Raw genomic sequence first — 19,106 nt, 5'->3', positions numbered from 1 at the left:
TCAGGGACAAACCTGTAGGGGTACGACTGGTACTTCTGCCAGTCCCCAGGTCACCAAGCACTTCCCCAAGCTGAAAGGGTCTGGGGGGGTCCAGAGCAAGGAGCCCCCTCCTTCCTGTAAGTGGGCTCACCTGTCTCATGAATATGGGCCTGGCAGCCGCACGTCCCCAGGGACCCCAGGCTCACCACCAACTGCTCTGCATGCACAATTACCCATTCCTTCCTGCATAAGTTTGCTAACAAAACCCAGGCTTCTTTTTGGGGAAACTCGGCCATCTGGGTGTGGGGAGAGCCAAAATGTTCGTCCTTTTTGCCAGCTTTTGGAAGCAGCAGGTGTGGAGATTAAGGGGGCATTGGAACATGCCGATGGCTCTTCCCCTGGGCCCTGCCACCCTGATGGGCCTGCCACCCGGAGGAGTTATTCTGGAACGCCCGGAGGACCGAGGGGCCGGATAGTGCTCGCTGGTCTGCTAAATGTGCCAAATATTTTGACCGGAAGTGAGATCCACAGGGATTCGAGCTACAGATTAAATCTGAAACATTTTAAAACAAGGGACCCCGAGCGTAGAGCCCCCCAGGCCCCAGTCTGCCACCCACACTCGCTCAGCCACCGGCATCTCCACTGGTGACTCAGTCCTAGGGACTTGGGAGCGGACGAGGGACGCGGACGTGCTGAGGGGCCCCGAGGCTGGCCTCTCTGCCTCCAGGAGGAAGGCTCTGTCCGTGACTCCATACTTCTTCTCCTACTGAATTGGGTAGGGGAAAACTTCTATTCTGGAAATCTGGTGAATCCCACTCAAATATACTTGAACTCTCCTATTATGGCATTTTAGAGGGGGGGATATTATGGAAAGAACCAAAGCATGACTGAGCCAAGCCAAGTTTGCTGCAGGATTGAGCAGATTGCGGGTTCCTCCATCCCTTTTACGGGGACTGTTAGCAGTAATGATCTGCACCGGGCTGGTCCGAAGATCCGGCTCCGGAGGAGGCTTCCTGTTCTCACCTGGCTGAAATTGTGGAGGGCGGCGTGCAGGTTGGCGAGCATGCCCGTGGGGGGCTCGTTGGTGATTTTGATGGAGTTCTCCAGCAGGCCCGGAGGGATGACGTGCTCCTCGGCGCTGGGCGCCGGCTCCAGGCTCATGAAGACCCGGTAACCCCCGTGGCTTTCTTGGCCTAGCCGCTCCAAGAGTTTCTCCAGGGTCCCCAGCCACTTGGCTACCAGATGGACGTTCTAGAAAACAAGGCGACGAGATGGAAAGGACGCCGGACTTGGGGCCCTGGCTCTGGATCCTGACTGGACAGCGGGACTCTGCCAGAGCTCCGTGTGGGGAGCGAGTTTTATTGGCTGGGATCCCCCTTCTTTGGGGAGAGGGGAGAACGGAAGCTCCTGGAGGACAGGCAGGATCTTGTTTTCATCTCTGAAATGCCAGTCCTGGGCACGGAGGGATAAGGAACTCCCAGATGAGCTCCCTCCCTCAGTCAATGCAGCACAATGGGCAGGGACTTGGGAAGGTGCAGGTTCAGCTTCGGCACCAGGGGCTTGTGCGCTAGGAACCTGAGCAAGCCCCCTTTGCCTCAGTTTCCTCAGCTGTAAAATGGGAACAATAATATAACCTGCCTCAGAGAATTATTACAAATGAGATGCCATATGGATGACTCCCAGCGTGCAGTGCGAGTGCTGGCTGTTGGGCTATAGTTTCATGGAGCTTTTAAGGGGATCCCGTGGGATCCCCCCGGCCCATTTCTCTCCTTCCTTCCTTCCTTCTCCTCCCAGCTCTGCAGCCAGCCTCCCCGCACTCGCGTGTGTCAAACATCTGTTAAAATGCTGACTTTATCGGGGCTTTCCTTGCTCCACTCTGGAACCTCGCACAAGGGACGGCGCTTGATGTCAGTCCCAGCACGAGAAGGACCCTCCCGACCCCTCCGGCGCTCCCTCCCCCCTCTCCCCCCCATACTTGGAGAATGACCCAGTGTCCTTCCTGGGAAGCTCTCTCCAAGGCCGCTTCAGCGATGGCTTCTTGCCCTTGGCCTAAGGAGATGTTGTGGAACTTTCCGGAATCAATTGTGAAGCCCAATTTTCTGCCTGGGGGAGAAAGTGAGGAGGAGGAGAGCACGGAGCCAGCTGAGTTCTCTCTCAGGACAGGCCGCCCTCCAGCCTCCGTCTCCCCCCTGTGACCGTCCAAACCAGAGTCCCTGCAAGTCACCGGGAGCCGGAGCTCTCCAAGGTGGCCCCGGCCTTCAGCTCCCAGCTAAGGCCTCGAAGCCTCCTGGGGCACCCGTCCAGCCTCCCCTCCCCTTCTGTACAGGACCGCGTGCTGGGGATCGCCTCCTGTTTGTGACTGACTGATTCAGGCTCCTGGCCTTGTGGGGGCCCAGCTTAGATTGAGCACAGTGAGGCCCCCGCACAATGGATCAGCATTGGGGCTCAGGAGGAGGGGGCTGAGGAAATGAGCCCCCAGCCTTCCTCCAGGCCAAAGGTAGAGCCCGGCCAAGCCCAGAACCCGGCGCTAAGCGGAGGCATGTGCCCCGAACATGGCTGCGGCCTGCCCAGGTGGCTTCTGTGCTAACTGAACTGTCGAGGCACAGCGGGCACAGGGGGCAAAGGCAGATGTGGGGGGGAGAAGAAGAAGGGGAAACGGAGGAGAAAGGGAAAGTGAGGGATGGGGTAAAGGAAAAGGGGAAAGGAAGGTAATAGGGGGAGGAGGAGGAGAAGGAGGAAGTAAAAGAGAAGGGGAGAGGAAGGGAGAGGAAATAGAGAGGGGAAGGGGAGGGAGGAGGGAGGGAAGGGAGGAGGGGATAAAAGAGAGAGGAGAAAAAGAAGGAAGGGAGGGGGTAAATGAGAGAGAGAAAGGGAAGGAGAAGGGAAAGGGAGGGAGGGGAAGCTCACCGAGAGCCTCCACATCCTTGAGGGCGTCGACCCCCGGGGACAGGATGAAGCACACGGGCGTGGAGGGGCTGCTCTCCTGGTAGGACTTGCTCAGCTCCAGCCGCGGCCCTTCCACGTACTTGGGGCCCAGCTTTTCCTCCACAAAATTCCTGTTTCCCAAGACAAGGAAGCTGTCATCATAGGCTCTGAGGGAGCAGGGAGCGGACGTTCGGGGCTGAGGGGTCCTGCTTCTCCCTGAGATGTTCTGGGGGGTTGCTCAGTGGCAGAAGTCCCCTCCCTGCCAGCTCATAGCCCCAGGGGCGGCTGGGGCTCAGAAACGTTGCCCTCTGTCCCCGTCACACGGACCCTCCTTTCCTCCATCTCCAGCCACCTCGTTGCCCACTGGCCAGCAAGCAGCTTCTCGTGCCTGACCTTCCCTTCTCCTCTGCCTCCTGCCAGCCTCCCCTCCTCCATGAGGCCCCTCTGGACTCTTCTCATTCTTAGTCCTGTCTTCCTCTTGAGATTTGTCTGCACATAGTTTTGCATTTATCCCTGGGCACGTGCGGCACTCCTGCCACACGTTCCAGTCCCCTCATCCCCCCTTTCCTTCGGGCCCTCTCCCGTCTCCCCACCCCCATCCCTGCAGACTGTTGGCTTCCTGAGGGCAAGGGCTGTAGGTAAGTGCCTGGCATACAGCAGACACTTAATAACCACTTGATTATGACAGAAAAAAGTGTCCCTTAAAGTTCCCAGAGTTCCCTGTGGTAGGAAAAGCTGCGGCCTTTTGAGTTTCTCCACGAGGAAGATTCCTCTAAATCTTGAGGGGAGGGTCAGCGGAATGGGGACCACAGGAACGACCCCTCGGGCAGCCCCGCTCTTAACCTCCGAGCTCTGGACCCCCAGCTTTCTTCTGGCCCTTGGTGGTCCCGCTTTCAGAACTTGGCTCCCCCAGGGCGGGCCCCTCTTTCCCATGGTTTTCAGGAGATTTGCATTTCCCCTAGTTTCCTGAGCACTCCCTTCAAGGCCTTGCCCCACTCAGTGTGAACAAACTTCAGCGCTGTTCAGTGACCACTTCATAAGTGTGACCAGCCGGGCCTGCAAACTAAGCACCCTGCATTGTGGGGAGCTTCTGAGATGGAGCCTGTCGGAGCCCCGAGCCCGCCCCCTGGAGCCCGCCGGAGCTCTGAATCCCCTCTCCCTGGAGCCCGCTCCCTGGAGCCCCAAGCCTGCCCCCTGGAGCCCGCCAGAGCCCTGAGCCCACTCTCCCTGGAGCCTGCTGGAGCCCCGAGCCCACCCCCTGGAGCCCGTTGGAGCCCCAAGCCCGCTCTCTCTGGAGCCCGCCGGAGCCTGCTGGAGCCCCGAGCCCGCCAGAGCCCCGAGCCCGCCCCCTGGAGCCCGCCGGAGCCCTGAGCCCGCTCTCCCTGGAGCCCGCCGGAGCCCCGAGCCCGCCCCCTGGAGCCCGCCGGAGCCCCGAGCCCGCCTCCTGGAACCCGCCGGAGCCCTGAGCCTGCTCTCCCTGGAGCCCGCCGGAGCCCCGAGCCCACCCCCTGGAGCCCGTTGGAGCCCCAAGCCCGCGCTCTCTGGAGCCCGCCGGAGCCTGCTGGAGCCCCGAGCCCGCCGGAGCCCCGAGCCCGCCCCCTGGAGCCCGCCGGAGCCCTGAGCCCCGAGCCTGCCCCCTGGAGCCCACTCCCTGGAGCCCGAGCCCTGAGCCCCGATCCCCGATCCCGGGCCCCGGAGCCCGCCGGGCACCTGAGTGCGTAGGTCATGCGGTCCGGCCGCAGCGCCCGCAGCATGATCAGCTTCTGCAGGGCGCTTTTGGTTTTCCACTCCTGAGGGAACTTCTCTTTTTCTGGGCTCTCCGACTCGACCCACTTCTTCCACCTCTTGGCGGAGCCCTCCACGTCTCGGTCCAGCCCCCGGAACTCGTCCATCCGGGAAATGGCCTGTAACAGACAAGGGAGGAGGAAGAGCTGGGGGGAGGCTGGGGGAAGTCCGGGTGGGAGGTCTCGCAGCCTCCTGTAACTAATCACTGGGGCGAGGAGAGGCCATCACTCGTGCAGGGTCACCGGCTGGAGTGGTCAGAGGCAGGACTTGAACCCGGCACCCCCCACTGGAGCTTCCATCCCTGAGCCACACTCCTCCTCCTCTGAATGAACGGCCCTTTCTCATCCCCACGTTGTGCTGCCCCTCTCACGGTCCCAGATGGAAGCACCTGCTTGGCTCCCTTCGGCACCACTTAACAGGCAGGAGTGAACAAGTGGGACAAGTGTCTCAGTGGAGACCCCCGCCAGCCTCCCTTCTCCGGCCCCACGAGGGCCTTTCAGTGGTTTTTAAACAGTACGGAAATCCAATTTCTGAAACAATTTTTAATCTGGGTAATTCTTTCCTTAGAAAAGTCTGAACGTGTCCTTAAAAACCGGGACTAACTGGGGCGATGGTCACCTCACAGAACTCTTACAAGGAGGCAGAACGAGCCATTCCCCCCCTCAGCTCCAGTCGAATGGAAGCCCCTCGAGAGCAGGGCTGGGACTGACCGCCCCCTGCACCCCGTCTGGTGCACAACGCATGTTCAGGGAATGACTTCAGGGGACCCGGATTCAGACCCCGAGTCTTCCACGTGCTCACTGGGCGACCCCCCTTTGGAGGCTATGTGGGGCTCAGAAGCCCCTTGCCTGGCCTTTGGCCCATAAAGTGACAGCGTGGGGTCTGTGTTAGGCCCGGAGCCGAGCCCCGAGTGGGGGAGGCCGGCCTAGAACTGGGCTCTGGCAGCTTCCCTGGCGCTCCGGCTCCATCTGCCAGTGGAAGAGAACCGCGCTTTGAAATAAAATTGGAAATTGCAAAGCAGCCTCCTGACCTACCTTAATGGCGCTCCACGACTGCGCCGTCAGGAAGTCCACGGGGCTCGGGGAGGTGTGCTCCACCGGGCAGCGAAGCAGCAAGTCCAGTTCGGGGCCCGCGATCTCTTTATTTCGCAGCAGAATCTTGACAGTCACAAAAGGGAAAGAAAGTCATTAGCTTTCCCCCCGGTCCCTTCTCCCTGGGAGCGGTCGGCACTTAACCAGCGGGAGTGAATACGCAGGACAAGCTGCGCCAAGGGGAGAATCCTGCGGCCCGCCCCTTCTCCAGCTCCTCTGAGGGCTTTTCATGGTGCTGGAGCTTTCTGCTCTACTCAGGGAAATCCAGCTCCATCAGGGATGGAGGCGGACCGATCCCAACCCTGGCAGCTGTTAGCACTAAATGGGACAGCCTGAGGTCCCAAGGGTCCCGTCAGATGGAGGCCCCCGGAAGGCCGGGCTGACCCTGCGCTTCAGGCGGGGCTGAGAAGATCAGACGTCAGGGGGCCGAGAGCCGAGCCTGGGGCAGGGATGGGGCAAGAATCCTGGAGGGGAAGAGCAGGGCCCGGGCGGCAGCATCCCGGGCCACAGGTTTCCCCCCAGAGGGGCGTGGGAGGGCCACCCGCTCCTCCAGAGGAAGAAGCTGAGACCTGAGGAGCGACAAGATCCCGAGGCACGCTCCAGTGAGACACATTCGGACCTCGGTCCTTGGTATTACATTTCGGAGAGAAGAGAGTTTTTAAGCATGTGGAAGGGGGGTTAGCCCCCTCCTGCAAGGCATCAGGGCAGAACCAGGAGCCGGGCCGGAAGCTCCAGGGAGCAGAGGGTGGTCCCAGAGTGGCTGGGCTGCTGGGGAGAAGTCCTTCAGGAGAGAGGGTACAACAGTGTGTTACGGTGGGAGGTCCTTTTTGATTCCTTTGGACCAGAGGGCTGCAGGTCAAACCTGGAACACGCTTAGAACTTGAATTCTGGACCACGAGGGTAATCACTTTTGAGGGCAAAAATAAGGGGCATCGCTACGCTCTCAACTTGATTTCGTAAAATGAATTATAAAACCAAATGGGAATCTTAATTCATGGAATGATATTCAGGCAAGCGATCCACAAGCATTTAGTAAAAGCCAATTATTGAGCCTTGTGGATGGTGAAAGCCTCTGGCCGACAGCACCCACAGAGGGGTAAATAAAGCAAGACTAAACAGAAGGTGACCTCGGGTGGAGAGGAAGTCACTGGGAGGCTGGGGCAGAGGAGGAGGAAAAAAGGCCTCCTGGAGAAGGCGGGACTGAAATACGTTCCGGTCATGGACGACGATGGGCAGCCACGCGAAGGAACGTCTAGAGCAGAGAGTGCGTGGAAGGGAGCAATTTGTTAGAAGATGATGGAGGAAGGAAGGAGTCAGACTAGGGACTTGTCCAGAGTCACACTAAACAAATGGCAAAAATGGGTTTTAAGCTCTGGCCCCTGATTCCAAATCCAGCCCTTCCCTGTGTGTCCTGTCTTAGAACGTTTTTTAAAACCAATATGGAAATCCAATGTTTTCCCTCTCCTTTCAATCACTGAAGGTGGCTGAAAGAGAGGAAATAGGACAAGACGTGAGGCTGGGCTTGGATCGAAAGTGGAATCGCCAGCAGGTTGCCATTTTTGCATTCTGCCAACCACAAGGTCAGATCAGCCTTGTGCAGTTGTTGCCAGATCATTTTTGTGTCATGTCCAACTCTTGTGACCCCATCTGGGAGTTCCCTGACAGATACTACAGTGCTTTGCCATTTCCTTCTCGTTTTACAGATGAGGAAACTGAGGCAAATGAGTTTAATTGGTTGGGTCAGGGTCCCAGAGCTAGAAAGTATCTCAGGCCGGATCTGAGCTCAGGAAGATGAGCCCCCCAACTGCTCTGTAATGCAGACCATTTATTATGCCTTGGTTATGGAGAGACAGTCTGCTCTCTCTCATCTCCTGATGCAGACATAGGATGAACATCCCATACTCCAAACCATCTGAGCCTTGGAGGCTTGAGTTCATGTGCGGCTTTGGATCGGAACCATCCTGGTCAACAGCAAGAAGCTTCCAGGAAAGCCTGCCCTGGTCCAGTGGGTCTGGGTGTGGGATTCTTTGATGGATGAAGGATTTTGATGGGAATTACTTAATAAATGCTTTTCATCCACCCTTCCTTCCTTCATTCCATCCATCACTCCATCCATTTACCATTAAATTCTTAGGCCCGCGGCAGACACCTCAGGGAGTCACCACCAAGAGATGCTCGGGGACACCCAGCGCCGCCCCAGACTGCCTCTGTGGACAGCGCGGAGCTGATTATCCCGGGAACACCGGCTGGACGCACGTTCCTACCTGGAAAGTCATCTGGGAGAGGAAGGTGAGCTTGTCCTTCTCAAACAGTGCCTGGCTGGTGTGAAGGAAAACAGAGTAGGTGATACTTTCCATCAGGTTCCGGATGCGTTCCTGGGCGTCCTCGGCCTTCCCCGACTGCCCGATGGCTTTGTGGAAGAGGCTGTTGAAAGCCTGTGGACGGGCAAAGGTTCTCTTGGGATCGGTTTCCTTCTCCCTAACATGGGGCCAGTACTGAAGACGGGGGCTTGTTTGGGTTAGTTACGCACATCTGTTAAAAGGGTTTTGTTTGATTTCTACATGTTGTAGAAGAAGATGGAAGAGAGGAAACAAATTCTTGTTAATTGAAAATTTTTAAAAATCAGGTCGGTCCTGCCTCAGTGTCCCCGAATGTCGGGCATTGAATGATGTGGAACAAGAAGAGGGCTGCATGGCGGCTCTGGATGTGGGTGACAGAAAAAAATGTCCTTGTAGTGTGAGCCACAAAGGTCACCCTCCTGCTGCCCCTGCCCACGCTCACTCACATTTATGCTTTTTATCTCTGTCTCTCTCTTTCTCCCTTTCTCTCTTTCCCCTCTCTCCCTCCCTCTCTCTCCTCTTTCTGTCTCTGTCTCCTTTTTTCTCCTTCCCTCCCCCCTCTCTTTTCCTTTCCCCTCCCTCCCTCCTTCCTCCCCTTTCGCTCTCTCTCCCTCCCTTCCTCTTCTCCCCTTTCTCTTTCTCCTCCTTTCTCCCCCCCCCACTCCTCCTCTCTGTCCTGCTCCCACTCTTTCGGTGACTTTTCCCAGCTTGAGGAGAGTACACTTTGATTCATTAAGGCGGACCACAGGCTTCTTTGTAAGGCTGTAAACCCCGAGACCAGAAGCCGTTGCACTTCCGTCTCTCCATGTCCTGCACTCAGCCCTGTGCTTGCCACGTTTTGGTGCCTAATAAACGATGCTGGTTCTGGGCCTCCCGTTATGTGAGGCAGCGAGCTGGGGCTTAGGAGACCCCGAAATAAAACGATCCCGGAACCCCCAGCCTCCTGGCCCTCAAGGAGCTTTCTTCCACTTTGGGAATTCAGCGTGAGCACAGGGGAGTAAATCCTCAGGAGAGTTCATAGAAAGCCGCGCCTCTGTTTGGTGTGGTGCAAAAATGTCCCTTTTGCCATCCCTCAAGTACAACATCTGACGTATTTTGTGGAAACCCAGAGAGGGAGAGTGGCCGGGAGCTCGGGCTGACCTGGGGAAGGGGGCCTCCGCCAAGGGCGGCCTTGGCTTGTCAAAGAGAGCCTTGGGCACTGTGCAGGGCAGCGCGCGCCGTGCCCGACTTTTACGAGGCGCTGGCACCGAGCTCACCTTCAGGGAGAACTGGTAGATGGGGTTGATCTTCCGGAGATCGTTGAGGACAAAGTACAAAAGCGCCGCTCTGCCCGCCACCGGTCTGTACCAGTCCCTGGCCTCGTTGATTTTGGCTTCATTTTCTTTGCCTTCGTCCACCTGGGTTGGGAGGCATTAAAAAAACAAGTCAGACCCGTCTCGGTGCCTCTGGCCGGGGTCCGACGAGGAAGTGGCACCCCGCCGTGAGAGAGCGGGACCGAGGTGAGATGTGTGCCGGGCCGAGGCCAGGCCGTGGAGCAGCTCGGGACGGATGGCCGGGTCTTTGCCCACGGGCTGAGGTGCGGGGAGGGTGCGAGAGGTCAGAAACGGTGAGGGAGGCTGGGAACAGAAAAAGAATGAGTTTGGGGGTCACGGAACGGGGAAGGCCAACTGGGACAGGTCCCGTAAAATGACGGGGACTGCGGCTTTTCTTGGGGAACAAGACGACTGTACAAACATGTACACATGTATTGCATTTAACACACACTTTGACATATTTAACAAGTATGGGACTGCCTGCCATCTGGGGAGGGGGTGGGGGGAAGGAGGGGAAACGTTGGAACAGAAGGTTTCGCAAGGTCAATGTTGAAAAATTACCCAGGCATGTGTTCTGTCAATAAGAAGCTATAATAAAAAAGATAAATTAAAATTTAAAAATTAAATTAAAAAAAAATGAAGGGGACGGGATTAACAGCCGTTTCTAGCTTTAGAAAAAAAATAAAGAGAACGACGGCCCGCTCATTTTATCCTCACAACCACCCACGGGAGGTGGGTGCTGTTATTATCCCTTTTTTAAGTTGAGGAAACGAGGCAAAGTGACTTGTCCAAGATCACGCGGACAGTAAGGGTCTAAGGCAGAATTTGCACTAAGGTCTCCCCGTGGAGGCGTCCTGTGGGCCCGTGAATTATCCCCGTGCTCTCGGGGTGATGGTTATGCCGCCCAGTGCAGTTGTGGCAGACTTAGGGAGGGGTGCACAAGGTGAGGGCCCGAGGGACTGCACTCGCTGCCCTGGAGGGAGGCCCTGGCTGATAAGATCAAATCCTCGGAGGGCAAAGGAACCGGGCTTCATTGTGCTCTGTGGGGCCTACGTTTGCCATGGGGGGGGGGCAGGGAGGGGGCTAAAGGGGCCCCGACGTGGCCCGGCCTGGTCTCTTCCTTGGGCCCAGGAATGCCTATTAAATGCCGCTGGGCCAGTTCCAGGCCAACAAGGTGTTCTAGTCCAGCCAAGGTCAGCCGTGCCCGCGTCCAATAACGGCACCGGCTACAAGGAAAAACTGGCTTTTTCATCGGTCCGCCCCGTCCTTCGGCTTCAGCCCCTCAGCCCCAGAGTTTATTTAGACCCGCCTCTGCGCCAGCCTCAGCCCCAGAGTTCCGAGCTGCCAAAAAAGAGCTTCCTTCACTTCTCCCGGAGTGATTGAACACTTGCTTCTTTTCTTTAGGGCCAGATTTTGATCAAAGCCGTAATATTTTTCCAAGGCCTTCTCCTCCCCCGCCCCAGAGCCTTTTCTGCAGATCTGCCTAATCCTGGGGGTGCGAGAGGGAACACGGTCCCGTACAATAGAGAGGGATGTCTGGAACCTCCCGAGGCCGGACAATGGAAGAGAATAACGGGGGTGGGGACACGGGAGCTGTCCCCGGGATGTGAAGGGCCGTCACTTGGAGCAGGGATTAGCCTTGTTCCTCTTGGTCCCAGAGGGCAGCAGAACCGGGAGCCCTGCACACATGCGGATGTAGGCTTTTATGCTAGGAACAGTCTCTCACAATCGGGACTGTTCTGCCGCGAGGGAGCTGCTGAAAGGGCTGCCGGGACCCCGGCCTGGAGCAGCCTGAGCGGGCTCCAGAGGGACCGGCACAGACGCTGGCAGCTACGGGGCCTCCTCTAACGGGGAATCCTCTCATTTTAAGAAGTGATCTCGAAGCTAGGCGCTTCCTCTCTGTGCTGCTCCAGGCTTTCCCGGGGAGAACGAGACTGGCAGAGAGGAGTCCGTCTGCTCCCAAATTCCAGTGGGGGATTCTCAAAGTTCAGTTTCCTGGGCCATTTGCATGCTGAGAAGGCACGGCGGCGGTGGGCGCTCGGGAGCCCACTAGAGGTGCCGGGAGGGATGGTTTGGGGCAGAAGCCTCGGGCACCCACGGCCCAGCTGCGTCGGGGCACGGCTCCTTCTGCCGACCGCCCCGCTCTCCCTCGGCCGCTCCAGTCACGGAGGAGAAGCCCGAGGTCCAAGGGGCCGGGGGATGGGAAAGTGTCATTAGTGGATTGTGGGCGCTCCCCGTTTCTGTCTCTGGGTGCCTCTGTCTCCCTGAGAAACTAACGCCCCAAAGGGCATGGGCACACACACACACACACACACACACACACACACACACACACACACACACACACACTCTCGCTGTGAGCACGGACTCCAGGCTCCCCGTGTGACAGCCTGGGCCTCTGGGCTAACACGTCCCTGTGTGCACGCACACGCGTGTGCCCTCTGAGTCCAGTGCCCCCGACGAGACCGCCCCGGGGCCCCTCACAGAACGCACGTGCATCACGTGTCCTCGGGCCCCCACAGAGCCTCCTGGGGGGAGAGGAGCCCGGCCTTGCAGCGGAACAGGGCCCCGACCGGGCCTCTCAGGCTCAGCCCCGGGGTCACCAGGTGACAGCCCCACGGCCTGTGACAGGGACAGGAGGAAGGCGGGGCCACTGATGGAGGAGAGGCCTTTGGGGGGCAATGGATGCCATGCAGACGCCGCTTTGCTTCTCCTTCAAGCCAGCCCACCCCGGAATCTGAGGCCGTGCTCGAGGGCGATGCCCGGCTCTGGAGCCCGTCCTCGGCGCGGGAGGAGGGGCTGGGCTCTGCCGCGGCTCTGGGGCTGCAGAACCTACCTTGAGCTCTATTTCTGCCGCCGTGGACTTGGTGGTTTCCAGCTTCTCCACCAGCTCTGTGTCGTCCAGGAAGCTCCCCTCCGCTGTGGACAGGTGCAGGAGAAGGTCGTCCTCCAGGCGCTTCAGCTCGATCTTAAAGTCGTTCTGCTGCTTTGTCAGAACCGACTGACAGGAGTCCAGAAAGAAGGGGTCATCCAAAGTCCAGACTCTCCCCCACCCTCCCCAGAGCCAGCGCCCTGGGGCCCAGTCCCCCACCATCTGCCTCTCTGGGCCACGGGCCCTGGGGCCTAGTCCCCTGCATCCGCCTCTCTGGGCCAGAGCCAGCGCCCTGGGGCCCAGTCCCCCGCCATCAGGCTCTCTGGGCCACGGGCCCTGGGGCCCAGTCCCCCGCCATCCACCTCTCTGGGCCACGGGCCCTGGGGCCCAGTCCCCCACCATCTGCCTCTCTGGGCCACGGGCCCTGGGGCCCAGTCCCCCGCATCCGCCTCTCTGGGCCAGAGCCAGCGCCCTGGGGCCCAGTCCCCCGCCATCCACCTCTCTGGGCCACGGGCCCTGGGGCCCAGTCCCCCACCATCTGCCTCTCTGGGCCACGGGCCCTGGGGCCCAGTCCCCTGCATCCGCCTCTCTGGGCCGCGGGCCCTGGAGGGGAAGCTCCCGGAGAGCCCTTGCCACTGGTGCAGTGGGAGGCTGCCAGCTCCTTGGTGGGCCGGGAGGGACCTTCTTGTTCTGGGGGGTCTGTGAGGGTGACTGAGTGCCCTGGGCACACGCTAGAGTCGGGCCTCAGGTCCAGATCATCCTGGCTCCTGCCTGGCCGGCTCCGCCCAGTGGCTAGCTTGCGGGCGCTGCCTTCATTTCCCCTCTCCTACCTTGAGGTTTTCCAGATCGGGCCTTTCCACACTGACCACATCTGCCAACAGCTGGGCCTCCAGGCCGTCCTCGGTGACCGTGAAGTTGAGGAGCGTGGTCTGGGCCTGGAGCTCGGGCTTGTAGTGAGGGTTGGCCAGCTTGGTGTGCAGGAGGAGCCGGAAGCGGGGGTGGAACTCACACTCTCTGTCTCCGAGCCTGATGAACCTGGGGGCCGGAGACGGACACTCGGAGGACGCCCCCCCTCCCCCCACCATGGGCCTTGCTCTCAGCCTCTCCATGGCTTGTAATCACAGTCCCCTTAGAAAGTTCTCCATCTCTCCCCCCCCCCAACTGCCAAGTACGAGAGTCCCTGAGGTGGTGCCGTAGTGGAGAGAACGCTGGCCTTGAGGAGGGGCCCTGAGTTCAGATCCTGCCTCATGTACTCTGGAAGATCCTGGGCAAATTGCTCGACCTCAGTTACCTCCTCTGTAAAATGGGAAAGTTCATTTGTGCTTGAATCTCCAAGCCTGCCTGGCGTGGCAGCTGCTGTAAGACAGATGCTTCTGGATCTGCCTTTGTGTCCTTGGGGCCCAGGGCAGATCCTGAACTAAGGCTTAAGAATGGAATATATGGGATTACTGCTATCCAGAGAGAAGGGAGGGAGAAAACTCGGAACACCAGATTTTACAGGATGAATGTCGAAAACCAACTTTGCATTTTTTAGAAAATAAAAAGCTGTTGGGGCAGCTACGTGGCACAGTGGACAGAGCCCCAGCCCTGGAGTCAGGAGGACTGGAATTCAAATCTGGTCTCAGACACTTAACACTTCCTAGCTGTGTGACCCTGGGCAAGTCACTTAACCCCAGCCTCCAAAAATAAAAAATAAAATAAAATAAAAAGCTGTTGAGAAGAAGGGTAGGGGGAAGGGAAGGGAAGGGAAGGGAAGGGAAGGGAAGGGAAGGGAAGGAGAAAATTTTCGAACATAAGGTTTTACAATGGTGAATGTTGAAAATTATCTGCATATATTTCAAAAATAAAACGCTATTATTAAAAAAAATTTTGTTGTTGGTTTAATGAGTATCTTACAAATTGGGGCCCACAACCCCAAACTTTTCTAGCTCTCATTTTTGGAGTAATTTGGCAAAAGATCCATGTTTCACTTGGCAAAGACACGTGATTTTGTGCACCATTTTAGGAAGGGCCTTGATAAATAGCAGTGTCCAGAGGAGGAAAGTCAGGACAGTAAAGGGCCACGTGAGGATTGTTTGAAGGAGTTGGAGACATTTATCCTAAAGAAGTGAAGCTCCATTGGGGTCGTGAACATTATCTTCAGTTGTCTGGAAGGAATCATCAAAGAGAGACATGGAGCCAAAGGCAATTACCTTTCCGTGGAAAAGGGATTAGGCTGGATGTCAGAACAAAGGTCTCAACCATCTCAAAACAGAACGGTCTCCTCCGGGTAGGTGGGGAGCTCCCTGTCATGGAGGTATCCAAGCCAAGGCTGGAGGACCAGCTGGCAGAGGAGGTGCACAGGGCCTCCCCCCTTTTTTTTCTGCTCTGGGTTGGACTAGATTGAGGCTCCTTTCAACTCTGAGATTCTCCAGTTCTCTGAAAAAGTCCTTGAGGCCCAGATAGTGAAATACAGACAGAGAGTTGCTAGGAGAAGCCAATGGGGAGAGGAAGTCCTGTCCTTCGCCTTCAGACAGACCCGGCAGCTTCCCTGCTGACATTGAGCCTGTGCTAGAGGAGGTAGAAAGGACGGCGTATCCTGTGAGAGTTCAGGTGGTCCCAAGGTTACACGAATGAAAGGAGGAGGAGATCTGGTAATAAATGGACAGTTTAAGCCTTGCTCTGAAACCCTATTTCATAGTTTTGTGATTTTTAAAAAAAATTTCCTGAGAATAATCAATTGTCCTCAATTGGTATGTTTATGGTCTATGAAAGACAAAAAATGAATAATGACTCAGTGGGTTTTATCATTGCTTCTAGGTTAATTTTTTGTTAATTGCCAGGCCGGGAAAATTAAACAGACCACAAATGCTCTCTCGTGATTCGAAGGATCCAAGCAACAACTGTGTTAACCAGAGGGGTGGGGAAAAGGATAACCCAAGTGCTGTTCTGTGTCCATGAAAGATACCCACCCGAAGGTTATGGCGTTAAGGATGGAAAGACCAGTCAAGGAGCTCCTGGCTTAGACAAAGTCAAGGAAGAGACGGGTAAGAAAAAGAAAGTAGGAATCTGGGGGACTGGTCAGGCACGTCCTCAAGGAGGAGAGTCGCCTCTCGGGATTTCTGGGAATAGATGGTAAATTACTTTTATCATCTCTAGGACAAACACCACGGTAGAGTGTCAATGAGATCAAAGTCTCTGTCCAGATTTTAGATCTCAAGGAGGACTTGATAAGATTTCCTGGGGAAGATGCTTCATTGGATGTCACAGACCCGTGTTCAAAACCCACTTTTACCATTTAGTAGAAGTATGACTTTGGGTTGATGACTTAATTTTTTTATTTTCCTCTTCTGAAAAATGAGGGGCCAGAAGAAAATGCCTAATGACCTTTGAGGTCCTTGCCATGACCCTGAGCTTATCATTTTGTTGATTAAGAAACAAGGGATCTGTTTAAGGGAACTCCTTTACTTGTGTGAGATGGAGCTGGGAGTATATCTTGGGCTCCTGCTCCCACTCGCTTTGTACCCTCCTGGGCTACCAGTGGCCTCTGGTCCAGCACCTCTAACTTGGAGCTGGACCCAAGGGGGACCCCATGAGAGACCCTGGATCATTTAGCCCTAAGCTTTGTCCACTTCTGGAAAAGCCATTCAAGTCCGGCCTCAGACACTTAACACATCTGTGTGACCTTTGGCAAGTCACTTAACCCCTTGAAAAACAAGCAAATAATAATGGCAGCAATAATAACAACAAAAGAAACATGGCGCCCAAGAGGAAATACAATACTTCTAAGATTGAAGCCTCCGCTCCTCTTGGGAGTGATCCCCACAACATGGAGGAAGGTTTCCACACCAGGTCTGCCCATCAACTCTCCTGGCTCCAGACTGCCCCGGACAAAGTCCATACTCTAAGATCTGGCATTTAAACTAAAGGCTTTACATTTAGTTCCCTCCTGCCTCTCCTCACATTCCAGCCCGTGGGACTTTCCTGCTGCAGAAGCTTGTCTCAGGCTGGAATTCATCCATCCTCCTTCCTCTGCCTCCTCCAGGAAGCCTTCCAGGAAAATCTTCCTGGGGAGACAGTCATTCAAGAACAAATCCTTCACTGCTACCTCCTCCTCCCCCATTTATTTTATGGGCATCCGTATTTTTCTTACAAGAAAGGCTGCCAGAGCCAGGTGGCGCAGTGGATAGAGCACCAGCCCTGAAGTCAAGAGGACCTGAGTTAAAATCCGGTCTCAGACACTTAACACTTCCTGGCTGTGTGACCCTGGGCAAGTCACTTAACCCCAAGTGCCTCAGCAAAAAACCAAACAAAAAACAAACAAAACAACAACAACAACAAAAGAAAGGCTGCCAGAATAAAGGGGCACCCCCTCCCCAGGTAGGCACTGGTTCCATGGTGAAGGAGGGGCGTTGTGCCCAACTCACCACTGACTTCTTCCATGAGACCTTTTCTGACCCAAACCCTCCCCCAACACTTGTTACGATTCTTCCACTCCAAAACGTGCGTGCCTTTGTGTTCCTTTTGATCTTATTTCTGTGTGCACCAATTGTTTACCATCTATAGAACATAGCTAACATTAAGAGCTAATTCTTATTGTGTGGTGCTTCGTAAAATATAATATCTAATTACACATATGGCAAGCAAAGGGGACGGGCATTTATTAAGCACCTTCTATGCTGAGCTCTTTACAATTATCACCTCCTTTTACCCTCCTGACAAGGCTGAGAGGTCAGTTCTCAGCACAGTTTAAGAAGCACAAGGGTCACTGTGAGAAAATCCTGAGAAAGATGGGGAGGGTCTGAAGATCAATCACTTTGAGATCAGGGGTTAGCCAGGAGGACAAACGATTGCATCTCATTTATCAGCGAATGTGCAGGACTGTCCTGGCGGCCCCAGAGAACAGAGCTAGAAGCAGGGAGGTATAAAGGCGGGTGGAGACCATAGCAGTCTCGGAGCTCCCAGGGCTCTCCAAGCAGCTTCCTGTGCTCCCCGGACAGTCCTCCCTCCACCGTACCCCATGGTCCAAAGACCCTCCCCTCCTGGAGACGCCACTTGGAGGTCTCTCTCAGCAGCAGGAGGCCTCCCTGCACCTCAGTGTCCCTAAAATGAGTACAGATGACCTTTCTATATTTCCTGACGGAAAATATGGCGCACACAGGCTGCGAGTGCTTTTCAGTGCATTTCTATACAGGTTAACAACAACAAAAAAAAGCAGGAGGGGACGCCTGGAAAATTCAATAAAGCTCACCCACTAAGGGTGGGGGGACCTGCCTCCCCTCCCAAACACCCACAAAACTCACCCAAGAAACTTTTCAATGGACCTCTAAAAGCCTTCCGGCCAGCCCGCTGCTTCAAATTGAAGGGCTCTTGATTGGGCGAGTGACCTCCAGCTGCTAGGGAGGGAGGGCAGCAGAATGGATGTGGACGAGGGAAATAGAGGTGAGGAACGGTTACTTAGCAACCCCAGCAGGAGCGGACTTGGTCCAACCCAACTGGGGAAGAAAGGTTTTGGCAGAAAAGTCCCCAGCTGGCGGAGCACCCAGGGGCACGGAGCACAGTCCTGAATAGAAGGAACAGGTAAGAAGTGGCGCGCTCTGCCTCCTGTGGGGAAGGGAGCACTCACACACACACTCACACACACAGTCTGTGCTCCCCGGCTGCTTTTGTGTAGAAAACAAATCAAAGCTTTAAAAAACTGGCGCTCCATTTGATCATTTTCCTTTCATGTTAGAGATATTCAGCAACAAAGCGAGGTAAAAGCCGCTGGTTCTGCCGCTCCGTGCCTTACTGCCTTTTTGTGTCCAAACAGAGGTCACCCACAGTTCTTCCCATTTTACAGATGAGAAAGCACTTGCCAAAATATCACATGTCCAGGAAGGGCTGGCATTGGGTGCTCCGACGGCCAGGTCAGGACGCATGTTAAACCGCAGAGGAGCCTGGCTCACGTCATACTGGTTGGCCATGGGCGTGGGCTGTACTTTGTCAGGGGCTTTTAAAACCTAGCAGGAGCTAACTCCCCACAAGATAATAAAAAACGGGGTAATTCCACACTGTCACAGCTGTGGAGAAACAGGTAAATGGAGCAGCGGAGAAATCATCGGTCAAGAGGACCCGAGTTCAGATCCAGCCTCACATACTGTGTCCTTGGCAAGCCACAAACTCTTTTTGCTTCAATTTTCTCATCTTCGAAATGCAGACAATGAGGGCAGCTAAAGGTCGCGCTGCCTCGATAGTGACCCTCTCAGTGTCTGGGCTGGCTGCAGCGGGAGTTGTGTTGTTAAGGCTGATGTCAGGTCGTGGTGGTGGAAGCTGTGCTGTTGGAGCAGTGGGAGTTATTGTGCTGCTGGAGTAATGAGAGTTATCACTGTGTTGTGTTGTTGGACCAGGGAGTGTTGTTATGTTGTTAGAGTAGTGAGTGTTGTCATTGTGTTGTTGCAGTAGTGAGTGTTGTGTTGTTGGAGCTGTGAGTGTTGTTGTTGGTGTGTTGTTGGAGCAGTGAGTGTTGTATTATGTTGTTGGAGTAGTGAATGTTGTGTTGTGTTGTGTTGTGTTGTTGGAGCAGTGAGTGTTGTGTTATGTCGTGTTGTGTTGCTGGGTCCCGGTGGAGAGGGATGAGAGGCGATGACTGTGGCAGAGGTGGGGATGAGCACGGCTGGCAGTGGTTGTCATGGGTCATGCTGGTGGTGGGCATTGTTATAAAAGAAATCGTGAATGAGCAGGGATGAAAAATCCCGATGGTTGGAGAGAGTGAATCAAAGGGAAGGACATTTTCTACCTTGAAATTCATTTATTTAAGAACAAATGGTTCTTAAAAAAAAAA

The 19,106-nt window shown here is 55.6% G+C and overlaps 1 protein-coding gene across 3 annotated transcripts in view; it reads right to left on the bottom strand.

The window, feature by feature from the left end:
* Window positions 1-19,106, bottom strand: part of DNAH11 (dynein axonemal heavy chain 11) — a 276,162-nt gene that overhangs the window by 21,820 nt on the left and 235,236 nt on the right. For all 3 annotated transcript variants that reach the window (XM_074268964.1, XM_074268965.1, XM_074268966.1), the window contains 9 exons: window positions 13,135-13,339; window positions 12,269-12,433; window positions 9,376-9,516; window positions 8,045-8,215; window positions 5,724-5,846; window positions 4,615-4,808; window positions 2,887-3,035; window positions 1,955-2,082; window positions 1,003-1,230 (listed from right to left, as the gene is read on the bottom strand). In XM_074268964.1, the coding sequence (XP_074125065.1) occupies window positions 1,003-1,230; window positions 1,955-2,082; window positions 2,887-3,035; window positions 4,615-4,808; window positions 5,724-5,846; window positions 8,045-8,215; window positions 9,376-9,516; window positions 12,269-12,433; window positions 13,135-13,339 (1,504 nt within the window). The remainder of the gene's footprint in view (window positions 1-1,002; window positions 1,231-1,954; window positions 2,083-2,886; window positions 3,036-4,614; window positions 4,809-5,723; window positions 5,847-8,044; window positions 8,216-9,375; window positions 9,517-12,268; window positions 12,434-13,134; window positions 13,340-19,106) is intronic.

This window comes from Sminthopsis crassicaudata, chromosome 5, assembly GCF_048593235.1.
Source record: "Sminthopsis crassicaudata isolate SCR6 chromosome 5, ASM4859323v1, whole genome shotgun sequence".
Lineage (NCBI taxonomy): Eukaryota > Metazoa > Chordata > Mammalia > Dasyuromorphia > Dasyuridae > Sminthopsis > Sminthopsis crassicaudata.
This window is presented reverse-complemented; position numbering and strand designations above follow the sequence as displayed.